At 36.2% G+C, this 25,281-nt stretch overlaps 1 protein-coding gene across 3 annotated transcripts in view; it reads left to right on the top strand.

Moving 5' to 3' along the window:
• LOC145687864 (nucleoporin Nup188-like) overlaps positions 1–25,281 on the top strand; it is a 97,830-nt gene that overhangs the window by 37,997 nt on the left and 34,552 nt on the right. For all 3 annotated transcript variants that reach the window (XM_081761365.1, XM_081761363.1, XM_081761364.1), the window contains exons 7-13: positions 3,358–3,598; positions 4,905–5,192; positions 6,855–7,115; positions 12,382–12,530; positions 16,007–16,283; positions 20,683–20,950; positions 22,640–22,773. In XM_081761365.1, coding sequence (XP_081617491.1) covers positions 3,358–3,598; positions 4,905–5,192; positions 6,855–7,115; positions 12,382–12,530; positions 16,007–16,283; positions 20,683–20,950; positions 22,640–22,773 — 1,618 coding nt within the window. The remainder of the gene's footprint in view (positions 1–3,357; positions 3,599–4,904; positions 5,193–6,854; positions 7,116–12,381; positions 12,531–16,006; positions 16,284–20,682; positions 20,951–22,639; positions 22,774–25,281) is intronic.

Consider the following 25,281-nt stretch of genomic DNA (forward strand, 5'->3'; position numbering starts at 1 on the left):
ATTTGAAGGTAAAACTGGATGCATTATGTATTGAAATATGTGGTAGTAGAATTATTCATTTCTCCTCCCCTCATAAAATTGGTATTCTGAAGAGATTAAAAATACCAAGTGTCCGTCGTAATACAGAGTTATTCAAAAAGAAGAAGCAGACTGACAATATTTATTTAAGTCGCACAAAAAAGGAACACTTTTCAATTTTATTTTATGGGAGGAGTGGGATATAATGAAAGAAATTCACTTTCACATAGTAAAAAATAAGAAAGAATAATCGAACCCTACAACAATAATATAGTAGTGCATTCGACACATGTTGATAAATTGGACGATAAATTGATGAGGTTTTAATTGGCTCAAATTGTTGAAAACTGAGATATCTCGAACACAGTAATTACTCTAGAAGACACGAGAACGTAGTGGTTGTTTTTGGTGCGCAGAGTTTTCAGCTTTTATTCGATGACCTTAACACTAGAAGCACGGACATTTTGAACCCCCCTAGAAGCACGAAGCAGTCAAATTGACTGCTTTCGGGTTTTGACTAAAATAGAAAAGAATGGTGACACACAATGACTATTTTATTGACATTCTCAATGAGTCACATCTAGAAATAAGCCTAGAAAGCATATTATTTATTTTATTGTTTTTATTTTTAAGCACAAATGGCATTAATATGTAATATTAAAAATATTTATTAATATAATACATTTAATATCAGTATTTCTAAAGTAATGAAAGAAACTAAAGGTTACTGTTACTCTTAGGTTTTAAATTTGGTTGTAAAATATTATCCGCTATGATATCTTTCGAAAATATCAACTTAGGAGAAGACCCACAAAGTCACCCACACTTGGAGCAAATAATTTGCTTACGGATCTCTGCAGTACACACTTTCCACAAACATACTTTCGACATTTGTAGCATATAGGCCTATCAGCTGTTTTCTTTTTTACACAATCGTTCTTGACATTTTTTTCGCTTGCGTGTGGAAGCGCAGTGACATTGACCATCAAATCTTCGGCCAAGTGTTAGAGATATTGTCACCTACTGATTTTCTTTCCAGTAGCTTCTCTGTACATCTTCCAGGAATCAATACGCAAACTCACTTTGTGTTTCTTCACCATTTGATTCACGATGTCTACACTAAACTTTAGTCTGATTGTAATACATTATAGTTTCGTTTTCTTTCTTGTAGTGTCCTGGAAATTGACACTGACTCATGCATGGAACTCAGAGACAAGACAGTTTTGTTGCTTTTACATTTGTAGACAGCTAATTCATTACCACTCTGATCGCGGTAAACATCACAGTGATACAGTCCTTTCAGCTAGTTTGCTTGTTGTGAAGAAGTTATTACATTTGTCACATTTATTCCTTTTCCAGTAAAAGGAGTTATCAAACTAGACACTAGAATTTCACCTAACTGTGTCCCAGCATGACGTTACAAATAATTGCCAAGATATGGAAAGCCATTGAGGATAGACTGATTGTACCTCGACTAGTAACCAGATTTTGATGCCGAATTTATCAGGTTTATTTGAGATATATTGCAGATATCGAACTCTGACTTTCGTAGGGTAAAGTTGCTCAGTAAGTACACGTTGTCATGTGGTTTGTAACATTTTATGCCGTTCTCAATAAACTCATCCTACAATTCCTGCTCAAGTGCAAATTTGTTCCCTTGATTTCATGTAGTTCTTGTGCCTTTTCATCAAGTATCAAGTACCGTTTTATTTCACAGAACATATCCCTACTCATTATTTTCCTATAAATTGTGACCCTGTTGATCTTTCCCACAAGACCCTAGTGTCCAACGCCGAAACACCTCAATAAATAATAAGTCCCAAATGAGACTGTAGTTTTGAAAGAGTTAAAGGTCCATGTTGCGTACTGCAGTTGCCTATATGCTTCAGGAACGGCGCACTTTAGAATATGCCTCATCATAGATTTATCAAATAGTAAACGAAAAGCACTACTACATTTTTCCTCAGACACTTACCACTTGGCAAAATTTGTCAGTCCTGGAACTTTGCGAACAATATTCTGCTTAGATGTATGGCCAACGTCACCTTGTCCCAAATCTATTTTTTTCTACAATTTTCCATCTGGAGCAGTAAAACTCGCAATAAAACTGGCGTTGTCATCTCCATCACTGTCTTCCTCTCCATCATCACTGGAATATGAAATGTTCTTTCTCTTCAGGTTCAGAATCACTTCAGCTTCCATACCCTTCACTCGAATCTTCAGACTCATCTTCTAAGAGATCATGTAATACTCGAAGTATTTCTTGAGTTCTCATCGTAAAATGTCAATGTATTCGGTTCAGCTCAACTAACTCCAAGTCCACAGTATCATGTAGATATTGGCCACTTGTGTCTAAACTAATTCGTTTGTCGACCATAAAACACTGAGAGATATCTCATAACGCAAAATAAAAATTTGAAGTTATAGTTTGAAGTATGTATCGCAATATACTTAATAAAACAATAAGTTACCTTAAATTTTTCTATCTCAAATTACAACGAATAAAGGTTTCAATTTTTCTTTTGTCTAGAAATAAGAAATATTTAATACTGTCATATGTAACTTATAAACAGAAACACTAATTTCCTATACTCTTTATAAGGCAGTCAAAATGACTACTTCGTGCTTCTAGGTATAACTGCCAATAGCGCCCCTGTAAAATCAAGCATAAACTTATTATAAATACTACCAAGAAGTGGGCACAAAAATATTAAAAGTCAATGAATTTCAGGGTCATAGCGAAAATATTACAGAAGAGGTACGAAATTATATTTCTTGAAGCAGTCAAAATGACTGCTTCGTGCTTCTAGTGTTAAAGGGGCCGCGGCGGCTCAGTGGTAGAGCTGGTGCATGGGGTCCTTGGTTCGATCCCAGCTCGCGCCAAGTGAGCTTTAAGGTGGACAAACACTTAATTCCCCACATTAATTTCTCATCATTACCGTCTCCTTTAGCCTAGCCGGCATAACAGTGGGACGTGAAACTCAAATGATTTAATTTCATTTTTGATGACCTTAAGGTTTTGTGATAAGATATGTTTTCCGTTGGTTTAGTTAGGATCCTTTTTTCGTTGTTTCCTCCTCCTTTATTGCACCAATTATTTGAGTTGTCATAACTATATGATTAGCAGTAGATAACACATCAGCTCGATAACTATTGATTGTTCATGTTCCGATCCCACGCTGAATCGTAGATGTATGTGTTATGTAGCGTTGTGTTGAAAATGAGAGGTTAGTTCCAAACAAGTGAAAGTAATTTCATTTACGCTGATTTGGGATGGAAAAGTCCTTTATAAATAGTAGAGGTTGGACTTTTAAATCCTCTATATTTACTTTGTTACAGAGGAATGGGTACTTCAGTGATTCAAGATACAGAACTATGGAAAGTTATAGATGAGTCTCTGGCCAAAGTGAGAAAGACGGGTATCCATGAGGTGCTTCACTTCGGTTGGCTACTGGCTAATTCATTTAACTCCAACATGAAGACATTTGCTATGGAGTGTAATGTTACTACACAGAAAGCTTTGAATGATGGTAAAATATTGAAACAACTTGATACACTTCTGAATCATCCTTTGTACACAGTAAGTATATGATTATTCCTTTAAATATGATAAGTCGTCGTTTTTATGGTTAACTTAATATTTACATCGTTGGGTTTAATTGTGTTGTATGAGAACTATTTATGAATACTAAAGAGGTTAGTTGTTTCAGTAATATACTGAACGATTTTAATCTATAATAATATTTTCTGAAATATATCTATTTTTCATATGACCTATCAGCTATTAGTCCAGTCACAGGCCTGAAGTATAGGACACTAAAATAAACCAGCGAGCAAATAGAAGAAATAAGCTTATCGTGTGAGAAATGATTATCCGTTTATGTCTCTTACGAATATAGCAAATATTTTGATGATCTATAACTTACTAAAATCATCTAAATCATGCATTTATGACGTGACTTTTCTTGAGAAATGCTCTAAAAAGAGTGCACGAACTTTGTCCTTGAAGTAAGTTGGATTGTTTATTCATCTCTTGAGTCCGATACTAAAACTTAATAATCTAAAGCACTTTAACATAAAAGCATGTATAATATTAATGGCAACTAGTAAATATTATTTTAATTCAAATTATAATTCTATTAGCAATCTAGCTACAATCAGTGCAAGCTTCACCTATTTATCATTCACTGTTAAAATTTAAGTTGCAATTACTAACAGTATTTTCCAAGAAGAAAAAATGACTGATGTTTTTCAGCTACCACGCTATTATATATCGAGAGTTTGCATTCCACATCACTTCATACAAAAGGGGTGCTTTAAAAAAAAAGCAATGCCACTTATCATTGTACTAAAACCGGAAATGGGTTAAATCTACTTCAGCCTTCGGTTTCAGTATTCGTTGTCATAGGGAAAAGCAGAAACAAATAGCACGAAACTGTTCCTGATATGAATTTAGTATTCCGGAAGTAAGTTTACTCTGGGCTTTAATTCTTCCACTGAAACCGAAAGTGATAAAAATTTGCTACAACTTTCGGATTCAATTTTGAGCTCGTACATTGAAAGCTGTAATAGATAGTGCGGAATTTTTATTTTATGTGTACGTACTGTCCCATTAATGCGGATAAATTCTGTCCATCTATTATAACAGTATGCTTCTGCCAATATGTAGCCTCTAATGTGTTCTTTCTCTCCAATACTAACAGTCGGGGTGGTCATGTAATCAGCTCGGCTGCTGGTCACACTTTCTTTTGTGGATGGATGGTTGCAATTCAGTGAGCACTCTTGTGGATATATATATAATATGTAACTACTCATCGTAATGTTAAGCATTATCACCATTTTCGTTTGAACTTCCGTGCTAATATTATGTTGCTTAATCTTTTCAGGAAAACGGCAAATTAAGGGACATTGCGTATGACAGTATCTCCATGATGGTTAATTGCTGTTTCGTATTGTATGGTACAGACTGGTTAAGTTGCATAGAAGCAGTGTGGGATTTGGGGAAAACGATCCTTAAACATCCGACAGAAGCGGCTTCCTTCTGGTCCCTTGGGAAGGATACCGGATTTCGAGCCCTCTTTGAAAAGGCCAAGATGAATTTTCCGATGGTGATAGAACCCTATTTGGATATGTGTGAAGCTTTAGCATCAGCTTCGTCTGACAGCACGGAAAAGGTAAAAGAAAAAAAGATACACAACTTGTATCTTAGAATAAAGTTCTAATATTTAACACTGTTAGTACATAGACTGGTCTCTTTACATTAGAACAAATTGAAGTCGTTGCTTACGTAAGATATTCCATCCCGCCACCATCGATCTTCATCGATGTAATGGCTGCCGGTATAGGCCATTGCACGACATCGTAGTTTCCAATGCACGTGCCAGGATATATTGTCTCACTCCTGTTCATAGGCTTTCCAGAGGACATTAAACGTACGAACCTGAGAAATGAAAGGCGCCGTTTGAGAAGTCCTAGGGGACAGTAATCCACGGACTAGCACCTGGACTCTTGAAGGCAATATTCCCGGTCGAAATAGCATGGATAGCAGTTGCAGCTACCATGTGACGGTAAAAGGCCAGCGATGTTTTTGCTGTGTAACTTGAAGTTTTGTCCTGGTGCAGTTCGCCATGATGCATGTGGTCATCATACAGTACTGATATTTCGCCTGTGTAAGCTAGGGTAGAAAATCTATTTTGTAATAAGCAGCATTAGTGTAGCACCAGGATTTTTGTACCTTACGAATCTTAAACTTCCCTCTGTAGCAAAAGTCAGTAACAACCTTAAAATGTTTCTAGATTATTTTTTAACATTGACGTACAAAGTTATATCGGTCTTTTTAATGAACACCTCTGTAGGTGATGGTCAGAACTTTTCCAGTCACTTAGGTAATATACTTCGTCCGTTGTCACAACTAAGTTACAGTGCTCAGCAGCTACGTGGCGCGTGTGAAACCTTGCCTTGTTGTTTCGATCATCAATATGTCATGGTGTTAATGCATGCGCACTTGCTTTGTCAGCAGTTTGCAGCCTTAAATTGTAATGGCTTTTTTCACTCACTGTTGATTGGGTCACGTGTCGTCCAACCATATAACATGCTGTGGTGATGGATTCTCACAGGCCACCATACCCTGGATTTTCTTAAGCACAGGTCTTGAGAGTTTCACTGACGACCTCTTTGGATGCGATTTCGTCTTTGTGAGTTGTATAAGAGGCTGCTGTACATAACATTAAATTATAACAGTAACAGTGGCCCGTCCTATCACAAACGCATTGTTTAGTCACCATTCTATTATGCAGGAAATGCTCAAGTTTGCATGGAGAATACCCATACCGTTTCCGTTTTACCATTATAACATCTTTATCCTGCTAGATAGCAGCTGAGAGACTGATACACGTGTGCGTATAGTTTTGTTGCTCCCTGAAACCTGGTTTACATGTGCCGCAGTCTGCAAGTTGTTTCGATAGAAACGTATCAGTCTCTGTATATGAGCATAGAACGTTACTTCGTCTGTCACAATACGTCGCAATATAAAGTGCGATGACCCGCGCTGCCCTAATGACATATTGTCACTGTCAAACACCTTCAGGTGTGATGGAAATGTAAGCCGAAGGAGTTTTCTTCATTCATCTGTTTATTTATTTATTTATTTATTTATTCTTCTTATAAATACTTTATGTTGATGAGAAGCATTTGACATGTAACAAGATTAACATCTAATATTGAAGCATTTCTCATATTTTTGGGTACTATTCGATTTTTGTGTATTATCTCTAAAATTACCTCAGTTATCATCGACTTGTGTACTAAACAAATTTATTTATTTTTCTTTATTGCAGCTTTTGGAGGAAATGGAAAATCAGGGTACATTTGCTGAACTTCATACTGATTGTCAGTTCTCAGGCCCTGGTGAAGGTCATGTCATGACGGGAGAGAGCCCAGTACTCAGAATACTTTTACCTTACGTAGAGTTGGCTGTTACTCCCCATATGAAGTACACAGCCAAGATGATAGCACCCGGTACCTTGGTCTATGTGTGGAGTATGAAATATAGTGTGTGGCTTGTGTTTCGTAGTCATATGATCTTACTTCTGAATCAAGTAAGTTTATTTATTTATTCTTTAGAATCACTTTTTTTTTTTTTTTTTTTTTTTTTTTTTTTTTTTTTTTTTTTTTAACTTATAATTGAAAACCAGTGTAAAATTGTGATAAGACTTTTGAGCTATAGGGATTTTATTGTTGAAACCTACCACTTCTGCTTATTACAGGGAAAAGTGCAGGTGAACTCTCTTCTTGGGACTAAATATTTAAACCAAGGTAAAGACAGTAGAGGATCACACGAAATATGTATGGGATATGGATATACACCGTTAAAGTCACCGTTATTCTGTAATACGTTAACTGATTGGCTGCACGAAGAAATGTGGCCCGAGATAATCGCTCTAGCTATGCATTGTAAGAAACAGAATTCGAAAATTCACTTATATGTGTGAGATATGAGCTGTAGATGGGCACCGTTGAATTTGCCGTTAGTATGTCAACGTATTGACTCCACCAACAATCTCTTCCGAGATAATCTCTATAGCTATCTATTGCAAATAACGGAATTCAAAAATTTGCGTATAGGCATGGAATATAAGCTATAGATAGCCACCGTTAAAATCGCCGTTACTTGTTGATAACGGATTGACTTCATTAATGGACTCGGCCGAGATCACGCTAATTACTATTATGAAAAAAAAATCGAAAATTCGCTTCTGCTCAACGTTTACCGTGAGAAATAACGGATATATGGATATACTTAATCCTGCTTAAATTGAGACACCTTTATTGACGAGCATTGCTTTTGCAGTAAACAGATAAATAACGAACAGACAACTAACGGCACGCTTTGTCTGGTAATGCATCGTTTTAGTATCTAGTGGTGGTTGTAGAACCTTTATTTCTCTGTTTGTTACAACGAGTAGTTGTATGTCTGCTATTCAGTCATGTCGCGTATAGGTGAAGTTGGGTGCGAATGTGTTGCATGCAATCGTGCTTCTTTCACTCGCGTGAATTAGTAAATTAGTGTAAAGAACATGCAGCTACTATAAAGTGCGGAAGCAAAACTACGAACTAAGTGTCGAACCAAGTGCTCAAGTTGCTATTTTAAAAGAAGAGATCTGTCCTGTGCTGAAAATCCTCTAGTGGTTGCAGATATCAGTCGGGGAAAAGTATTGGATTCTTGAAAGACAGCTACAAACTGATGCAAATATTGCACAGAAACAAACTAGTCATCCAGAATAACTTCTCGTGAGGAGAAGTTCATTAGAACTACATGCGAATGGACTAAACTTCTAACGGCTCCGAAAGTAGCACCAAACTACGGAAGAATCGTTCCGATTTGGTATAATATAAAACTGTGGTCCGAAGCCTTCAGATTTATCGTCTTGGGGGGTGCAGCTGCCACTCCTTCCAGCAGAAATGTAGTATTGTGCCATAACGTAAATACTGAACCGATGAACAATAGAACAGGGTACTCTGCACCGACGAATCTAAATTTCAGCTCTTCGATTCCCAACGCCAGAAGTTTGTGCGTCGTCTTCCGAAAAGCGTTTTCAACCCGATGTGTAATTCCTATACTAAAATATGAAAAATGTAGTGTCACTGTGTAAGGATGTTTTACAGGCAGACAAGTTGGTGATTTAGTTCAAATCACCACAATAACTGAGAAAAGCGTGTATCACGACATTTAAGTGAAGCACGCAATTCCATTAGGAACGCGGATTTTGGTCGTAACTTTGTACTATTTATTTATTTATCTATTTATTTATTTATTTATGGTTACATGTAGATCACAACAGGTATATTACCTAATGATAGTGACCTAGTCAGTTTGTATATAGTTAGAGCATGCATGAATTCACTTACATAATTACAAATACACATTTATAGATATGGCCATTTTAATTAATGAATCTTCAATAAGATTGCACAATAGTTCTTAAAGAACGATCGTTTATAGTAAATATGTCAAGTTCAGGATGACTTTCAGCATAGGAGTTAAAAATATAACACATTCTCCTAATAGGTGACATGTATAGTGTATTTGTTCTAGCAGTAGGTAAATGAAAAGTAATATTTCTAGGACGCGTGCGTTTACATGGAACATGTAATTCTAACTGGGATAGTAAATACTCAGAGTCTATATTATTTTGCAATAATTTCATTAAGAAAATCAAGAGTTGGGTGGTACGTCTATCTTCGAGAGATGAGATATCGTGCTTACGAAGGAGGTCGGTATATTTTTCGAATTTTGGATATAGTCCGGTTTTCTTATAAGTAAAGTACCTCACAAAACGAGATTGAATCGCTTCAAGACGTGCTTTGTTTTTCTGACTGTTGGGATGTGGGATGTCATATGATTGAAGAGTATTCAAGTTTGGATGTAACGTAACTATTGAACAGGGTTTTAAGAAGTATTTGAAAAGTCAAAGCCAAGTCTGATTACGAAGCCGTGGTTTCTGTAGGCTTCACTAACAATGCGATTGATATGCTTGTTGAAGGAAAAGTTGGAGCTAATAGTGACTCCTAAATCAGTTACAGTGTCCACTCTTGGTACGAGAGTGTTGTTTATACTGTAATTAAATTTTAGATTATTAGTTTTCTTTGTGAATGTAATAACGTTACATTTTTTAATGTTAAGATTAAGTTTGTTCGATATACACCAAGTATGTAGTGCGCTTAGATTTTCTTGTAGTGCGAGAGCATCGGAGGGCTGGGAAATTCTTCGATAGAGTTTTACATCATCAACAAATAATAATTTAGTACAATTTGGTAGCACATTTGGGAGATCATTTATAAAAATTAAGAATAATAATGGACCAAGGTTTGAGCCCTGAGGGATCTCTGACGTTACAATGAAACTTGCAGTTATATTTTTATATATTATATGTTGTCTGCGATGAAAGAGATATGACATTAGGAATTGTCTAGCTTTGAGAGTGAAGTTGAATGAAATAAGCTTGTTCAATAAGATATCATGAACCAGTGTATCAAAAGCTTTACTGAAATCCGTATATATTGCATCAACTTGATTTCTACAACAGGATATCGATCCCAAACATTCTTCTAAGTTCTCCAATAATTATCATTATAAGAAAAAAGAGGCTCACATCATCGCAAAAATGGAATAGTTGCCACAATCAGGATTTCTTACCCACGAGCTCTTGTGGGATGAACTTGACATGACAGTCCGTGAACACGTGCCAACGAATACTGAACATCTCTGGAAAGTTTTCCAAAACTGGTGGAGGCACATGGCTTTGCAAAAATTTGATAAATTAATGAAACAAATGCTCAGGATTTGTAAAATTCTTATCAAGGCTAGGATCGGCACTTCGATGAATGCAGACTTCCTCAATAAATTTGTGTGAATGGAAGCAGGGCAGTGTATTTTCGTTTCCTTATATGATCAGCGATGTTTGTTTTGCAAAACAAGTCCAACAAAGAGGGATTTGTATGGATACTGTGTATTTTCTTTGGAAAATTCTGAAGAATCAGTAGTGTGCTTAGATTTTTGACAATGACTTTATTTACACATCTCTCCCGTTACAATAAGAATTTTCAAAAACTGCTGGGACACGGGTTCGCTTATATTATATGAAGAGTTTATGTACCAAGTTTTTTCATCTTCCTAAGTTGACAGAATCGTGAGATACTCAAGTTTCGCGTCATAAGTTTTGACTCCTTGCTTAACCCACTTCCTTAGACTACACACCTTAATAAAAATAACATGATGAAAGCCTAAGTTAGTCCATGGTCCACTCATGTGCCAGAAATCATAAGAATCAGTGCAGCGTTCTAATAGGAGTTGGCGGACAAACATCGTTATAATCAGTTTTTTTACGAGTGTACTCCCCAGTCAAAACATTATGACCACCCGCTACTTTTTGAACGAAGTTGTTGGGCTGACATAACAGGTACGAAACACAGCAGAATCGCTCTCCAGAAGGTGACAGGAATCTCACCCGATCAGTCAGTGTGATGTTTGTGCGTAGTAGGGGAAGGCCGGCGATATATCAGTTTGATTGGGGCCAGACGGCTGGGAACGAGCATTTCGGAAACAGCGCGACTTAACGGGTGTTCGCAGGCTGCCGCACTTAGTATCTTCCAAAGGTGAGAAAAGAATGGTGAAACAAAACATAAGACGTGGGGCAGCCACGCCTCATTAAAAATATCGGACGTCATTGACTGTCGAGGTTTTTACAACAAAATAAGCCGCAAACTGTGGCACAATTAACTGCAGAATTTAACAGTGGACAAAGCACGAGTGTCTGAGCACACAGTTAGATATGAGCCTCCGTAGCCGATGTCTCACACGTGTACCAGTGTTAATCGCACGGCATCGTCGACACGTGCCCATCGTCATTGGACGCCTAGCAATGGCACAGCGTTCCATCGTCCAATGAACCACGATACTGCCTTAATCACATCGATGCCAGGGTCAGAATCCGTCATCTTCCAGGGGAACAGCTACTCGAGACGTGTATAATAGCCGACGACTGCCGGTGGTGTTCTATTATGAGTTGAGGAATCTTTACATGGTTATCCATTGGCCCAGTAATGTGTATGGAGGGCACCATGACGGCTCCTAGTTATCAGCAGGTCATTGCTGATGAGATATATACCCATTCATCTGGACCATGTTTTCAACTGACAATGACATGTTTCAGCAGGACAACGCTTCTTTTCACAAGGCCAGTATTGTGCTGCAGTGGTTCGAAGAGCACAGTGGTGAATTCCAATTGCTTACCTGATCTTAACCTAATTAAACACTTGTGGGATGTCATTGAACGTCAGATTCAAGGTCATCGCGTAATATTCGGGAATTAAGTCATTTGTGTGTGCAGGTGTGGTGCGCTATGGTTTCAGCTACGTACCAATGCTTCATTGTTTCCTAGCCAAACCGTGTTGCTGCTGTCCCGCGAGCCAAAGGTTGACATAACAGATATTCGGTAGATGGTCATAATATTTTGACTGGTCAGTGTAGATTAGTGCTTTGGACAAATTTTGCTCTTTGTGAAGAGCAGGCTTGAGTATATTGACAGCTTTTCAAGCGGGTTACTTTAACAAATGTGTGAAGTATTTAAAATCAAAAATGAGAATCACAGTCCATTTCAACTTAATCACCATTTTATTTTTTAATGCCTTCCAAGCTACAATCTCATATTTCGTATATATCTGTTCTTTCGTTCATATTAATCCATAGCGTTATTCGTGTTTTTTACTACTTTCCAGCGGGAATGTTATGAATTTTTCATGTAATTAAAAAGAACATTTAAATACAGAAGAAAAAATCTAATGTTTATTACAATTAATTTACAGGCAGAGCGTGGAAGGAAAGCTGTTCGACAATTAGATTACACGAGGTCTATGTACATATTAAAATGTCTAAAGCAAATTATGAAGAATACCAAAACGATCGATGAAGATATGTTGGGAATAATTGAGATAGCGTATGGTCTTACACACAGGTATTTACAATATAGGTACCATTAAATGTAAGATTTTATTGTTATATTCAGGATTTTTAATCGTTATAACCAACGACGTACGACCCTGTTCCAACTGTTTAGTTCTGTGCTTTAAATGTTGTCCAATATCCCTATATTCGTTTCTGATATTTTCCTTTCTTTTTACAGTCCACGTTTTACGTGTTTTTAACTTTACCTTTCCTTGGAAATCCTAATGTATGTGAGTTTTATTTTTAAGGAAAACGCATGTTTGTCTTCTCGAGACCTCTACTGAGGAATTTTTGCTCACATTGGTGAACCAGTTGCTTTTTTGTTGTTAGAAGACGTTACAAGATGTTGCTATTCTATATATTCTATGTAATTTAGTGTTGTGTGTATAGTATTAACACTTTTTTTTTTTATTTATTCAATATCCATTCAAAGAATGCCACTCTGTAATTAAGGCAAAGAAACCAGTGAAATCAAACCTTAAATTCCCTATTCATTTTAAAGAGAAGAATATTTCCCCACATAAATCAGTAGGCTGAAAATTCAACATCCCGGAGGTAGTCAACAGACTTAATAAACGTCATTCATTATTTATTTAATGCCAAGGAAATGTTATTAAAATTGCAGGGTTTATTTTTCTTATTTTTCAATAAAGTAAATTTGTTTTTATACATAACACTTCCATGTAAGTGATTGCAACATTGCTACTACTACTGAACAGCTTTCAGAATTTCCGTAGATTAAGGAAAAACCAAGTGAAATACGCCTAGTCGTTAAAAAAAAATATCTGTTTTATTTTTTCTATCGGGGCCGCGGTGACTCAGTGGTAGAACGTTCACTTCTGGTGCATGTCGTCCTTGGTTCGATCCCAGTTTGCGTTAAGTAAGTTTTGTGGTCGACAAACACCGTGTGTGTGGGTTTCCTCGGGGTTCTCCCATTTCCTCCCACTTTCTTCATTCCACCATTTTCATTCATTTCTTATCATCACCGTCTCCTTTAGCCCACAAGGCATAATCATGGGACGTAGAACTTAAAGATTTCAATTTTTTCCCTTTAATTGCTATTTAAAAGTATTTATTATGCTCAATGTAGTCATTTAAAGCTTTTTGCATAACTTAGGACCCAGTTTTTACTCTGTATTCCTATTTCTGCGAGATCCATCTTAATATTGTCCTCCCATCTGCGCCTAGACCTTCCTTATGGTCGTTTTCCGATTGGATTTCAAGTTAAAACTTTAAAGCGTTCCTACTTTCTTCCATTCTGGCTACATGACCTGCTCACTGAGCCTCCTAGATTTCATGACCTTAACAGTGTTTCGTAAACGGCATAAATTATGTAGTTCCTTGTTATGAAGTTTCCGCCATTCCCCATTCCAGTTCCTGTTCGGTCCAATAATTTCCATACACCTGAAATTCCAAAATCATAGCAAATATTCAACGTGTCTACCGTTCTGATGAATAGACAAATTTACATTTCCTGTAAGGTTTTCGGAAGCCTTGCGTAAAATAAAGGGTTAATATGTGGATATTCCTAGCTAATGTTCCTTGCTTTAATTTTACTTGAATTAGTTACACAAATGGGATCTGTGTGAAAACACACTTCGTACAATGCTACTAGTTGGATTCTAATGTATAATAATAAAACACTTTTAAATGTAATAATAATAATTAAAAAAAATGGCACACTAAACTTTCGCTAAATGTTTTATCAGGTAGAGAAATGTAGTAGTAGGATGATTCGATAAGTAGCTGTGAAGTGTCCAGATGGATACCATACTGAAATGCAGTCATATATACAATATAATTATACTTTACATACATTTCTTCACCTATTGTTATTCCTTTTTCAATACACACCTTCCCATTATTGTTATCTTCCTGCACTAAGCTCGTACTATTACCTGGACCTATCACATGACTGCATTCCAATATGGCACCCACTTGGACACTACACATCTACTTTTCAGGTGTTTAGTTTTCTTCTCACTTTTTCCCCTCCCTATTGATGAAGTTTAAAGTTTAGTGACAGTGTTATTTTTTAAAGTATTTTGTGATAATGTTTTCCAATCACTGCTTGGGGATTTGTGGTATCTATCTAAATACAATAAACTGAGTTTACTTGGAAAGTTTTTTTTTTTTTTTTTTTTTTTTTCATCATACTATCCCTTGTTATTTATTCCAATTTATTTTTCTTCTTTTTGTGATGTTTTTAGAGCTTAGTTCATGTTACTTTTTCCTGCAGTCACAACAAAATTTTACTGAGACAAGCCTCCCAGGAGCCAAAATGTGCCGCTTTTGGGGCTACTTGGAAAATCTATGTCTTTTCATAATAGTAAGAAGCTGTGTGAGAGATTGGGCTATTTGGAAAGAACCACTTGCAAGATCATACTTTCCTGAGAAGATTGAATGCAACCTGCCTATGTTTCTTTCATAGTAATGTGTTCCTAGGCTGTTTTAAATAATAATAAAAGTTTTCCTTGCACAACCTTTTAGTTAAACACAATAAACTGCTGAACCAATCTAAACTAACTACATTGGTAAGGTTGGCTTCCTGAAGGCCTACAGTACCAGTAAAAAAATTTCTTTTTTGCAATATGTTTTTATAAACGTAGTAGTTTTTTAAACAATTTTGACAAATGTCAAAACACGCATAAACTCTTGAGACTTCTTTAAGACATTAAAACATGTCCTACATAACTTTATATATGTATCAGGTCAGTAATTGCCTTACATTGACTTACAAAATTACCTGATACACCTTTGCAAGGATATATTTACGTTAACTCTTTGCAAAAATATCATATGGTACTGTTACAATAATAATGTAATCTAGTACGTTGACAAAAAATAAATGCCAAGCTAGGCTCTACTGGTAGAAGTTCACGTATTGAAATTCTTTACTGCAAAGTCGTATGGAAAAACAACTTGTTTGTGGTTGTAGGTAGATTCAGGCGAAACTTCAATAATATCATCGTTGTCTATCAATATCATCATTTTTTAGTAGAAAAAAGGGAGGAAATAAAAAATGGCAACAGATTGTCCCAGAAAGGAAATGTAAAACTAATTCGTCTCATTTAGGAAACTTCTGAAAGCAATGATATTTAACACATCCAGGTCGAAATCACTTTTCATTACGGAAACAAAGGAACAATTTACAGAAAATTGAAAAAAAAAAAAAAAAATGCTATCAATTGCTGAGAGAATTTTTATACTACTCTATAAATAACGACCATCCATATTGCTTCTTTTAGGTGCCCACTTTTCATTGGTCTAGAAGAAAATGACTTATCTGTCGTAATTCTCTCATTATTATACCATGTGACAAAAAATATCAGTTTTCCAAATAGCCCCAGATTTTCCAGTTTACGGTATTATATAATATTCCTTCATGTATGTGTGTGGCTATATGGTTACATTTACTCCTACAATAGAATAAGAAAGCTTATAGCAAGTAATTCTATTTACTTTATTTTATTCCTTATTTTCCAGGTTTTCCCGCTTCCACAATCCACCTACGAAACTTCTCTCGCTGTCTCTCGATATATTCTCGTCTCTTTCTGAATCGTTTACGGATGATGTGTGCGCCAAGCTTATTAAGACTGGCATAGTTCCATACGTAGCACAAATTTCATCTACCTATGTGGACTTTTACAATAAGCATATTTATTATGAAGGACTTGTAACAACAGTACTCCATTATGAATGCGCTATGGGAAAATACCATTTTTTGAAGTCGTACCTGTTTTTCTTGTTAACTGTTTTAAGGGTAAGATGAATAAAAGAAAAAAGTCTAGTGTAGTATAGAGTTAAGGTTAATTCTTGTGATTTTTATTGTTAATGAACAAATTTGAATCAGGTACATGACAAGTCAAATCTTAAATGCTTTCACCAAAATCATTTGTTGGAAGTCTCTTGTATGTGACAACTTGGTAACGTCTCAGGGTACACAGTAAATAAGTGTTAGAGAAGTCTCTGGTGCACAGTTTCTCTCCTCTCAAACTGTGAGGGATCTCACATCTTTTGCGAAGGGTCTCTGGTCCAAACCAGGTCACGAGAGTTTGTGGGGGACAGCGCTGTTTTTTTCAGAGATTTTCCGTTTTCTTCTACTATATTTATTCCACGAATTGTTTCAACATTCACGTACATGGGTGTTCTTTAGCTCGGTTATGTATCTAATGTACGGAGGACTTACGTTCAAAAATTTCACTCACAAACTATTGTTCACCTTCGGCGAACACGGGTTCAATTCCCGGTTGTGGCACTCAGTCGTAAAAGTGTAAAAAGTTTTTTTCAGGCCAGCCATCCTGAATGAGGTTTTCCAGCTTTTTTCTCATTCACACCAGGCAAATGCGGGAGTAGTACCTAACATGTAAGTCCCAAGCCGCTTTCTTCCTTCCTTCCCTTTCCACGGATATTGTGCTCACCGATGGACATCATCCCTCATACGTGACGGGCTTAAATGGCCATAGATGACGAAAGCCCAGAAATCTAAATCTTTCTCCACGTTCGGCGAACATTCTTAAGTAGCAGCAATATATGAAGGGGTTTAAGTCACTGATTTTGTCCATCTTGTTCAAAATGAATCCAGGTTAAAGAGCGCTTTATCTCCGTAGTCAATGCTAGTTCCTTACGAATGCCCTATAGGACATGTTAAATATACATTCATCTATACCACTTAACTAGACACAGAAATGCTCGCGTTCGTCACTACTGAAACATCTTGCAAGTTTTTTAAAGCACATTTAGAAAAGCATTCCTTGATATCGAGGATTTATTCTAATATCTTCTAGAAATATTTCCTAAAACAACGTTTTTTTTTTTTTTTTTTTTTTAAGTACTTAAGAATACATTGTAATTTTGCGTGTTACCATATGTGTGCGTAATTTCATAATTGACTATGTTGATATTATTATAAAACTGACACACACACACACACACACACCAAAAAAAAAAAAAAAAAAAAAAACTATGGCTAGAGACTGCTTTTAGTTGGGTGAGATATATGGTTAGCACATGGCTCTCATTGCCTTTATTTCCGGCCTTTTAAATCGGAATTTTTTGCAGGTTGAATTTTAAATCTGCTTAAATAATCGAAGAAAATAGATAAGTACAGCTATAGTTATACTGTGCTATAAAGTTATTGGTGGAACTAAAACATTCGTCGTACAACATTTGTAGTTAAAACTCGAGTGAACTTGTTAACCAATCTAATAGTAGTTCATACGCCTACGTGCTTGCAAGTGTCACAAACTTTTGTTTTGTCCAGCGATTGTTTACGATTTTCCTCTGTCACAAAATTAAGCATTTGTCCAAACTACAAGGTTACGGATTCAGAGTGTGTACTGACGTTGAAAGCCATGAAAACCTGGAATTTAACCAGAATCCCTAGAATGTTTGGAAGTTATTTTTTTAAAAGTAATTGTCATTTTCTAAATGTCGATAGAACACGTAAAATTCAGAATATTCATTGTATTGATACATTTAAGGATACTAATGAGACCCTGACACGTAATATATTTGAAATTTCCACGTAGAAATCATGATGATATTTGCGTACACGAAGATATGCAAGAAATTATCATATGTGAGCAATTTTTCAATTTCTCCATAATCATTAAATGAAATCCTGGCTCCTGTAAGGTACAATCCGTCTCTAAACAAAGGAATTCCTGCAGATTGGCCTTGAAAATTCTCGTAGTCAATAGAAGTAAAGCTGTAATTATCACCCGCGTATTTAAAGGAGGTCAAAGGACTTCCTTTCCTTAAGTTAATTCCACATCCACATCATGAAAATCTGATTGATACAGTACAGTGGTAAAAACATAAATTTCACACCAAGTAAACACAGTGAATGTAGTGTCTTCCAAGTGTGTGCTTTGAGTACTGTTTTGCTTTGTGTTACACTCGATGGATGTGAGATGAACGATCGTAGTTTCCAGTTTTATTACAGCTTTGTATGCTTTCTTTTCAGCACCGTATTCTGTTGTTACTTTTATCATTTTATGAATGTAGAGAAAAAAATATCGTTTCCTTTCGCTTTTAGTTTTTTTATAGCTTTTAATTTTGTGTTGGGACCTTAAGTGAGCCGTACTTAATATATTTACAACGAATTATTATAAGGATTCTATATATACTGCCACCAAGCGCTGGCTCCCTTTTCCTGAGGTCACTGGCATCGCTTTGTTTACATTGTAGAAGGGGTACTTTTACAGAGTTACCAACGGCTTAAAGCATTAGGAAACTAAACGTGCTAGAGAGACAAAACCAGAAAATAATCAAGAGGGAGATGCAGTATCAATAGCAAATAATACATGTTATTCGTGCTCGGTATCTTTTCTTTCTTAAAAGATCGGCATATGAACAACAGAAATAATAATAATAATAATAAAATGTACTTTCTTCTAATATTAAACAACACGGCATGACCATTTGAAAATAAAAAATAATTTATTATTCTTAGTATTATTTAATAGTTTGATGCATTTGTTGTCAGTGGCGTCGCATGCGGTGGGTGAGGACCCAGTGCCCCACGCTTTTAGAGCCCTCACAAAGCCAAAGAAGGGTTTGTTAATAAAATGAACATAGTTTGTTTTGCAGCTTTTAAAATAACCTGTAGTTCAGATTGGAATTCGGCAGTGACGTGATGAATTTTCCTTTCTTCTCCCCCCCCCCCCCCCCCCCCCCCGCCCATTTTTAGCGCCCGAATACGTCTAATCGATTGTTAGAGGAATATTTACGTTCCCGCTTTCCTCTCGCACGGTTACTCTTGACACTTGTTCATCTCCGAGAACGTCTACACTGGTGTCGGGGAAAACTAAAATTTCGAGGTGAATGGAACGCGGTAGTGTCCAGCAATGAAGAGTCGTTTCTATCTCTGACATAGTAACGTCTGTCTGCGTGTCCATAGACAATCGAGTGAGAGGGGCCATCCAGTAAGTGTTCCCATTTGTCTCACAGACCTACACCTGGTATTCCGTAAAGAATAATAAAATGATTGCTTTCGGTCTTCAGTCTAGTGGGTCTTACATTCTAGACATCGTAAATCCTGTCCCTCGAGCTTACCTGGACACTTGATGGAGCCTATCTTCTAGTGGAATGACACTCGTTATATGCTTTCTCGCTTGCCTCTGCTAAGTCTCGGGATACCTAAGTTCTATCGGGCATATGTATGACATGGTGGACGGTGCGTGGTCGTCAGCCAGGTTGTGCAACAGTCATCGTTTAGCTGCTTTAGGGTGTACAATAGGCCTGCAATACACATACGCCAGTCAGATATCCAAGTTTTCTACGACCGGCTGCCTTTCCAAGCAGCTGCTAGTGTAGTTGTTTAGCGTGGCTACACGTGGTATTAGTGTATGTATGTTCGTGTATATGACCATGTATAATATGTTTGGAATACCTCGCGACTACCGCATTGGATTCATTACTCCTAGCATCACTTTGAGCTCCTCCGTGGCTAAGCAGTTAGAGTACGCGCCTTTGGCGTGGGAGACCCGGGTTCGATTCCCGGCGGGAGCTCGTGTGGTTCGGATTCCACGTTAATCAGTAGGTCCACGTCTCATATAGCCTCGCTGCTGAAAGGGACGCTAAACTAAAATCAACAACAACTCCTAGCATCACTTTCTTGTGTAGTAATTTTGGCTCAGATCCGTAAATTCCCACTGGGTGGTTTAAATGTATTTCCACCAGTAGACAATGTAACTCTAAAGAATTTGAAGATGGGATTTATTTCGACTATGTAAAAATACATCTGTGGAGTTTTGATAGAAACTTGAGGGAAAAATTCGTTTGAGTTGACCAAGAAGGTAGGAGGACAATGTAATGATATGCCGTTTGTTTTCTCAGTTTGACTCAAATCATGATTGCAACTCTGTGCTCCATGCTGAGACACGACCCAATTACTGCGAAGCCTGTAGTATTGTTAAACTGCACTGCTTGACTACTGACATGTACATGTTGAAACTATCTTCAATTAGGGTAGTGAGTAATAGGAAAAATGATTAGATTGGCACATAACACGCTGTAATGACTTTAAAAAAAATGAACCTTCAGATTTCTTGTCATTTTATTTTATTACTATCCATATGATGTTCATAATTTTTGTTAATTTTTGAATGTGTCATATGTAATTTATTTCTGGTTACATTTTGAATTGAATATTTCAGACAAAGTATATTGAGAGGGACGAGGTGGAAGAAATGTGTATTCTGGGAGGTGTTGAATTCATTCTGGTGGAGATTCTTCCCAAGTACACAAAGTGGACGTTTGAAAATTTGGATGATAAGGACCTAAGTTTGCTGTGTTTAGAAGTAATCCACGAAGCGCTCGAACAAAATAATACTACCAGATTCAATCAGATTCTTAAGTCATTATGTGTGCATTGCTTACTGGATTCAGATGCTGCCGAAAGCTTGCTTTCATTGATAGGGACAGGTGAGTGAATTATACATGTCTTTGAAGCTTTTCTGTAGGTAATAATTGAGCGGAGAACATGTGGGATTACACTGTATATTGAAATCGTCAGAAATAAAAATAAATAGTGCAGTATTTACACATGTGTAGCATCGCAACTTATTTCATTTCTAACAAATAACTCTCTCAATTTTTGTTGGTGTTAAGCAGTTACTGTGTGTAGATCAAGAGCGTATAACATCATACTTTACAACGTTTCTATCAGTGGAAGGCATTATAGGATTACAGACATAAATTTCATTTAAAACTTTTTTGAGAACACAAAAATCGCAAGTACCGGTAAGTATTGAGTTTGCTAGTGTACGTTGAAAAAGGGTTTGGAATGATTGCATACCATACCTATGGGCGAAATTTGTCTTCTCGTTTTGTTGTATTATTGAAGCGAGTGTTAGTGAAGCTTCTACCATTCGACTGGATCGCCATTTGTGTGTGTCCGTCCATCTATCTATTCCACTATAACTGATTGTAATAAAACTTGGTATGTAGGGCCCACATCATGAATACAAAAAGTAGGAAGCATGCTCTGTTAACAACAATGAAAGATTTCCCGGTATACAGTGCGCAGCTGGTAGTTACGATGTTGCCAGGCTTGTCATACGAACTTGAAAATATTTTCTTTCGAATGACCATTTATCTGAAAATGTTTGTCTATATATATTTTTTTAAAAATTTATTTATTTATTTTTAATGTTCTCTGTTCTGTATATCTGTAGTCCGGATACCCTACTCATCTTTAATAAACGATCGCGGTTTGATCTAAAATACTAGGACGTGTTTCATTTAAATGTATCGATTAGTGAATATACTGATAGCGTAGTTACGCTTAACTGTATTCAGTAGTCGAATAAATAAATAAATAAATAAGAACTTCGTGTTTTTAGTATCTTACTCAGACATTCGTTATCGTATTTAGTGTCATCAATTTGCACAAAGAATGTGATATGCTTCTGATCAAATTAATAGTTGGAAAAGCCTTACAAACTGCTCCATTTCGACTGTTGAGCATATATGTACTTTTCTGCAAAAAGTGTTACAAATTCATGTGAGAGAAGCGTAGCAGTTCGTGTTACTGAAACCTTATTGACTTTATACATAAACTTAACCTTGTATGAAATAATATGATACACATCCCATTACAAATACTTGCAACAAACATAATATCTAGAGCGGCATAATTCCAGAAAGAAATTCAACACACACAGCACAAATTCGTAACTTACCGTTGTAGTTTTTACGTCTAGACCTCTTTTGAATGATAGCGGAGACAGTTTACACATAGAATTGAATACACTAAATCTCAGTAATTTAACTATGAAGTAATTTTATTAAAAAAAAAAAAAAAATCTCCAGATTTAGAGTTGAACGAGCCAAGAAATCGATTCCCCTACATTATAGTATCAAAATAGAGATGTGATTGGAAACCTTCTGTAGACATGCACAGAAATATTGGAAGTCCTTTTTAATGGCATAAATTACTGTAAATCTCAAGTTTGAAGAACGTCACAGTGACGCTAGATTTGGTAATATATTTACGAATTTTTTGATGACACTTCGTGGTTTTTAGAGTTGGCATTTTATTTCTTGTTAGTCATTTGCAACCTAGTGTGTGTAATAGTTATGTTTAGAGGTTTTTTTTTTTTTTTTTCTCAGGTGATCATATCCTTCAGGCTGCAATGGAAAAGGACACCAACTGGTTTACTGGACTTGGCCAAAAGCACATATGCATAATTCACTTGTCTTTATCCATTTTTTATAGAATTCTGGACCTTCGTAATAAAATTAAGGTAGGTGTAAATATTCTCTTAATGTAGCACCAATTTGTGTAAACACAAAGTTTGTGAATGTTGAAGTAAAATAAGCAATTTACAGAAATTCGTTTATTGTTTAAATGCCTGTATGCAAATGAACTTCACCACTTTAAGGTAATGTTAAGGAGAGGTTTTGAGTTTGTCTCATGCTTATGTTCTGTAAAAGACTATAGGCTCTACGCGAATAAGCAATGATACACTAGATCTGACATTATTCACCTACATCCGTTTTCATATTGCAAATCCTTAACAATACTCATTTGTGAAATCCGTCGTGGCTAAGCGGTCAGTGTACGCGCCCCTGGCGTGGGAGACCCGAGTCCGATTCTCAGCTGGAGCTCTTGTGCTTTGGATCCCACGTTAAGCTGTAGGTCCACATCTCATATAGCCTTGCTGCTGAAAGGGACGCTAAACTCAAAATCAAATCAAAATATCCATTTCCTTTTCTTTCTATCTCTCTGGCTGATGAATTATCCGCGGAAACAGGTTGGTCGTCTTCAGTTCCCTTACTGACCAACGTGCCCCATTATTTTTTTCTCATTTCATTTAAAACATACTTTACTTTCAGCCTAGGAACACTGCATTCCTAAATCGCATTCACCTAGATCCTTCACAGTTATTTTCCTTCCTTGTACTTCACACCTTCCCTATCTCATGCAGCGTTTAGTAGCAAAATGGCTTATAGTGTATTTTTTTTTTAGTGTTGTGTGATAATGTTTTCACTTGGCAGTAATTCGTTATATAGTGGAAACAATCAAATAACAGAAGGTACACTGAAAGCGTTTTCTTTATATGCTTCATCAGATAGGGATTGTAAGAAGTAAGAAAGAACTGAATGGACTTAAGCAACAAAACAAAACACCCACAAATCAGCATCTATAGCTTGAAAAAGGAATATCTCTGCATTTCAAAGTTTTTCTATAGCTGCAAGAGTCATCCTGTTGCACTGAAACTTAAAAATATATGCTTGTGATTCTAGTTTTTGATATAATGATATCTTGTAGCTTAACTTACGTTTCGCGAATGATAATGAAGATAACATCATTTTTTTAATTGATTGATTGATTTCTTAAAGTTCAGTGGGGACAGCATCGAGGCTATTTGTCCCAGTCACGAATCAACGTTTTGATGAGTTGATTGTTTAGAATGTGAATATGCTCTCTAAAGGAATTTATTTTCTCTTCTGCCCTTCGTGATTTGTGTTTACTCGTGCGTACTAACCGGTTTAAGTAATACCCTTAAAAAAAAATATTTTTGGATACATTGCAAATTAAATCTTCAAATACAAGTTAACATCTGTTGTAATTTTTAATTTAATAAAGACAATTTTCCTATCTCAATGTCGTGTGTATTGTATTTGGCTCTTATGTTTGTCATATTAAGCTTACCCATGCTTCTGTACGGTTTGTGTTTTCAGTGTTAAAACAGTTTTACACAAACAGGAACGTAAGATGCTGAAGTTAGCTTAAGTATGTCAGGTAAAATTGAACTTCTACCCTTTCTGTTTGGGTTTTAGTTTGACGTGTCATGAAGAAGAAATTAAATAAATAAATAAATAAATTAACTGATAACATACAGTGCTGTTAATGGCAGTTAGTGTTTGAAAGCTAATAACTTTTCTCAATTCTGACAGAGCATTATACAATTGGTTGGTAGTAGAGCCTCTGTTTAACCCTATTTTGTCCCTATTGACTCAACTTTAGTATTTCAAAGAAACACATTCTCAAAAGAATACACACCATGCTCTTTTGTACTGTATTGACAGGGATGAACCAGTCGTCAATTTATCGATTTTCACTGCGTTCACTGGCAGTGCTGTCGAGGTACACTCATGTCCAAAATTATTCTCGCATGTCCAAAATATTTTGTTGCAAGAATATAATTTGATAATGAATTTGCCCCGTATTTCTTATAATGTTAGTATGTGTATAATTGGCAAGGACATATATGTGGCAAATTTCATGTCAATAGAGCAGTAAATAAGAAAATTAAAAAGAAAATTAAACTTTCTTGTCCATTTAGCAACATTTTGTTTTACTCATTCTAATTTTGGTATTTATAATTATTTTCCCATGAAATTTACCGCAAATATGTATTACCCGATTATACACATAGTACCAGTATTAAAAGTACCCTGCATAATTATTATCAAATTATATTCTTACAAGAAGACAGTTATACATATGCGACAATCATTTTGGACATGAGTGTACATACTAAGGATGGGCAAAACCGTTTTTTAGGAAAAACGAAATCCGAAAAACCGACATTTCGGTTTTCTACAAAACCGGTTCGGGTTTCACCGAAACTGGTTTCGGTGAAAACTTTTGGAAAACACACAAAACTATTTCTGCGGAAACGGAATCGGTTTCCGGAGAACAACGAAACACTATTCTGGTCTAAAATAGAACCAATTAAAAAAAAAAAAAAAACTGTTTTGAAGAAAACTGAAACCGGATCCAGTGAAAAGCCGGTTTTTGAAAA

This window comes from Thermobia domestica, chromosome 6, assembly GCF_964235325.1.
Source record: "Thermobia domestica chromosome 6, izTheDome1.hap1.1, whole genome shotgun sequence".
NCBI classification, from domain to species: Eukaryota; Metazoa; Arthropoda; class Insecta; order Zygentoma; family Lepismatidae; genus Thermobia; species Thermobia domestica.